The 4,771-nt window shown below is 29.8% G+C and overlaps 1 protein-coding gene across 1 annotated transcript; it reads left to right on the forward strand.

Annotated features, from left to right (window-relative positions):
• The first annotated feature begins 1,132 nt into the window (after positions 1-1,132).
• LOC125828173 (transcription factor bHLH30-like) lies at positions 1,133-4,771 on the forward strand. Its single transcript, XM_049507493.1, has 3 exons — positions 1,133-1,245; positions 2,122-2,417; positions 4,268-4,771. Exons 2-3 carry the CDS (start codon positions 2,124-2,126, stop codon positions 4,760-4,762), a joined length of 789 nt encoding a protein of 262 aa, XP_049363450.1. The 5' UTR covers positions 1,133-1,245; positions 2,122-2,123; the 3' UTR covers positions 4,763-4,771.

Here is a 4,771-nt window from a genome sequence, read left to right on the forward strand (position 1 = left end):
AAAGTGAACGTAGTTATAAGAGTTCATCTTTATTTCACCCACCCCACTAGGATCTAGAGTAGGTAGTGGAGGAGGAGTATGTTCCAAGACATAATGATTTCATTTGGTCTTGGGGAGGTAGAAAGTTTGGGCGTGGAAATATAGCTATCCATGAGAAAGAGAGTATATTCAAACTATATATTATAATAATAATAGATGAACATGGGGGCTTTACCAAGGCCAAAGTAAAAGAAAAATTACAATTATCTCATTAATTAGACACAAGATAAGAAGAAAGAGTATACTTCCTCACTATTCAAATGGACAATGATATCAACTTCGATGGTTTTGATTAAATTTACTTGTTATATTTTCACTTTGACACATATTCATTAAAAATATAATGACTGATAATTATTTATTATACTATTTCTATTAATTGATGTTTAATATTATGTCTTAGAGAATATTAAATATGATAAGTAGAAGTGAAAATCTATTTTTAAAAGCAGAGGGATCGTAACTAATTATGCTCCCTTATTCACTTTTACTTGTCCAACACTTAAAGCTTAATGACTATTTACAACCAGTTAATCCAAACGAGCTAGCTCGTAATCAAATAGCTATAGAAAGGGATACTTGAAAGAGAAAAAAGAATGCCGTAAATAGGAATTAAATTAAAGGATAGAAACTACCCACTATATATGATAGTGGAGATGGACCACCAAAGGATGTGGTGTGGATGAGGTTGTTCCTCCCTTATTAAGGTCTCAGAGTTGAGCTTGGATATGGAAGAACCTTTACTAGGAAGCGCTTCCCCTCAAATGGGCCCTTATATATGCAATACAAATTCAAAATAGTCGGGATTTAATGTGAGTATTAGACATAGAGTTGAGCTTGGATATGGAAGAACCTTTACTAGGAAGCGCTTCCCCTCAAATGGGCCCTTATGCAATACAAATTCAAAATAGTCGGGCTTTAATATGAGTATCAGACATCAGATGAAAACAGAAGATAGTGGAAATGGAGGTGTGGAATGAAAGAGAACATACTATGTTGAATAGGGCCCAATAGGAAAGAAAAAGGCATAGGAAACAAAAGGCCTAGTTGATGCTAGGATAAATAGGATCAAATACTCTATTCAATCCTCCCATTTCACAAAGTTTTGTGTTGCAAAAGAAAACAAACAGCATAGAAAGGGTGAGTTTTAAAAAAAGAAAGAGGACAACAAGTGGAAAGGCACACAAAGCCATCAAAAATATAAAGGTTATGTCTTTTCATCATCTTTCATTGATCTCTTACGATTCTCCTTTTATCATAAATGAAGTAGAATCCAAGTTTTTGATCCCCTTCTCTTTATTATTCTTACTTTTCCTCTTTTTGTGTAAAAAAAGAATAAAGATGATTATCAAACAAGTCTAAAGTTCTTCAACCTCAAACTTGTTTTGTAGTGATTTTAAACAATCATACACTTCACACTCATAGAGCTAGGTGTAAAGATTTAACTTATATATACTAGTAAATGTAAAGATTTTCTATATTATACTTAGCTAGCTTTTGATGATAAATTTTGGATCAAAGAATTTGAAAAAAATTATGTTCAAATATCTATTTCGATATAAATTTTGAAAATATAGCTTTAAAAAAGTTTCAACTTTCAAAAACTGGTGGTTCACACTATGTTTTGAGAGAAATTTTACTTCTATTTAAATATCATGTTTTGAATATCACAACTTCAAAATTTAAAATTTCAAGTTTCAAAATTTCAACTTTAAAATTTATGATCAAATCATAGCTAAGTGTATTGTCTTTAGAAGCATACTTTTTTAACGACTACTTGTAGTTTTTATTTAGGTCATAATTAACCTTTTCTCATTTAGGTAACTTGATAGTGTAAGAATTGTATTATCGTATATATTGTCCGTATAGAAAAAAAAGTAAGCCTTAACGATAAAATTGTCTCCATCTAATAAACCTATATATAAATCACAAGTTCCATCAATATGCGTCAGAATAGACTTTTTTAAGATACAACCTCATGTATGAACACAAAATATATACTTTGTACATCAGACTGTTTTTTGTCGATTTAGTAAAGTTAAGCTCATAAATATATAATCTTCCTCAGGATATATATCAAAGCTATGTATGGAAGTGGAAATAGATCATCAATTCTTCCATGGAATAGCTTCAACACACTTGAAGATCCATTTATTATTCATGGATCATCATATTATGGAGATTTATTCAACAAAATTATACCTCAATTTCCATGTCAACATCATAATGAAGTGCAAAAAATGATGAATTCTCAAGAAATAATGGATGCAAAGGCACTTGCTGCCTCAAAAAATCATAGTGAAGCTGAAAGAAGACGTAGAGAAAGAATCAATAATCATCTTGCTAAATTACGTAGCCTTCTCCCAAGCACTACTAAAGTAAGTTCTTAATTTAATTTCTCATGTTTAATTAATTGAATTTACTTCCCTATCTATATGTATATACAGATATTTCTAGTGCAATTTTATAAAGTATTTTAGGTTGCAAGTTTGAATACCAAGTGTGTGTTAATTATCTTATATTTGTTTTGATTTCCTTGTTAGGGTTCTAGACCCTATATTAAGTTCTTTTTTGTTTCTAGTTTCGACATTTAGTGGGCGTTTGACTATATTTTATTTTGAAATTTGAAAAAGAAGTAGTTTTTGTTATCAAAGTAAGATAATTTTGAGTTATTTGATCATGAATACAATTGGAGATGTTGTTTTTGACTTCTTATGAATAATTTGAAGTAAAAACACTTTTAAGTTGTTTTTCAGTTTCTTATAAATTATGAAATTCAATGTTGAATTTCGAAATTTTCTGACTTTTTTTTTTTTTTTTTTGGCGTTCAACTTTGAAAAAATGAAAAATTTCCATGATCAAGCACCTTAACTTAGATCCTTCAAGATTTTCATTTTGGATAGCTAGGATCGATAGGATGATGATAACGAATACTCGAAATTTTACACTACACAAATGAGTACTTTTGTATATCAAGTATAAATGACTATTACTATTTTGATCATGCCCAATACTGTTTCCATTCCATTTTTATTTTTTTTTACTGTTTGGAGGGTTAAACAATCTTTTTTTTTGACTCATAGTATTTTTTTATATAGTTAAAATATACTAATATATAAAGTTTTTTTTAAAAAAAGTTAATCAAAAATAGATATGTTGGCGCTTATACTCCGAATTCCTTCACATTGGAGTACTATTACTCTAAGTCGTTACACTCGTATTCCAACTCTAGTAAAAGATCTCTCTCATAATTCGAATTAATAGTATCAGATAAATTGAGACAGTAAAAATAATAGTACACTGTATTTAGGTACACTATAAAAATTGTTGCACTTTTGATCATTACACTGATTGTATTCTTAATTTCGAGGAAATTAGGAAAAGCAACGTTAATGTCGCTATATGATAAAGAGAAACAATGGAGCAGTTAAAAAGCTTCCATGAAAATCTATTTGCCACTTTTTTAATGTTGAGGTACATATTAGTCAAAATAAAAGCATATAAAATCAACAAAAGGAAAAAAATAGAGGTTAAAAGGCAGACAAACAAAGCATTCTTGTCAGTCATGCTCATACTTAAAAAATTCTAAATAATCCTTCCCATGCCTAGCCTCAAAATCCACTTTTTGTGGTTCATTTGGAATTACTTTTTGTAAATGAAATGGATTTTAGGTCTAATTTCGTTTGAAAAGTTAGTTTATGAGGCGAAGATGTTTAAGTAAAGAAATTATCTATTCCTTTATGGGATTCTTTAGTATTCTATCTTATATTCAGAGTTGGACATTTGAAGCGTGAATAATATAATATGGGGGTTCAAGGTCGGTAATAATAATTGAAATAAACCCAACTTTGATATCAAAGTAAATAAATAAATTTTGAGTCTAACTCAATCTCAAAAATTAGTTCACGAGGGAAAAATTGTCCAATGTCATATAAAGCTATGTTATTCAGACTCTTCAAAAATGTCGACAAGTACATATCGTGTCCTGCAAAAGTAGTGCATTTTTGAGAGATCTGACATATAGATATGACAACAATTTTGGAGAATCCATACAGACCCCTAAGTAGGTCAACAATCAATATTATTAAGTAGAACTACTTATTGCACCTATACACCTGATTGTGTGTATATACACTATTAGAACATAGAATATTGAACTTTTTTTTCCATGTTCAATGTAATATATCTTTATAGTTTTACTTGATGTCTTTTTTTTAATATTGCACAGACAGATAAAGCATCACTATTAGCTGAGGTGATACAACATGTAAAGGAGCTAAAGAGACAAACATCACAAATAGCCCAAACAAATCCACTAATCCCAACTGAGATTAATGAATTAGCAGTTGATTATTGCAATAATGAAGAAGGAAATTTCATGATCAAAGCTTCATTATGTTGTGAAGATAGGTCTGATCTTTTACATGACCTAATCAAGACCTTAAAATCTCTAAGGTTAAAAACACTAAAGGCTGAAATAACTACACTTGGTGGACGTGTGAGAAATGTCTTGTTCATAACAAGGGATCAACAACAAGACGACGACGATACGTGGCCGATCAATGATAATGATAATGATAATGATGATGATCAAATGCAATATTGTCTAAGATCAATTCAAGAAGCACTTAAAGAAGTTATGGAGAAATCTAATGGGAATGATTCTGGTAATTCAGGGAGTATTAAGAGACAAAGAACTAGTAATAATAATATACACTACTAAAAAAATAAA

Source organism: Solanum verrucosum, unplaced genomic scaffold (genome assembly GCF_900185275.1).
Source record: "Solanum verrucosum unplaced genomic scaffold, falcon-dt-bn FXZP01000053.1, whole genome shotgun sequence".
In the NCBI taxonomy this organism is placed as follows: Eukaryota; Viridiplantae; Streptophyta; class Magnoliopsida; order Solanales; family Solanaceae; genus Solanum; species Solanum verrucosum.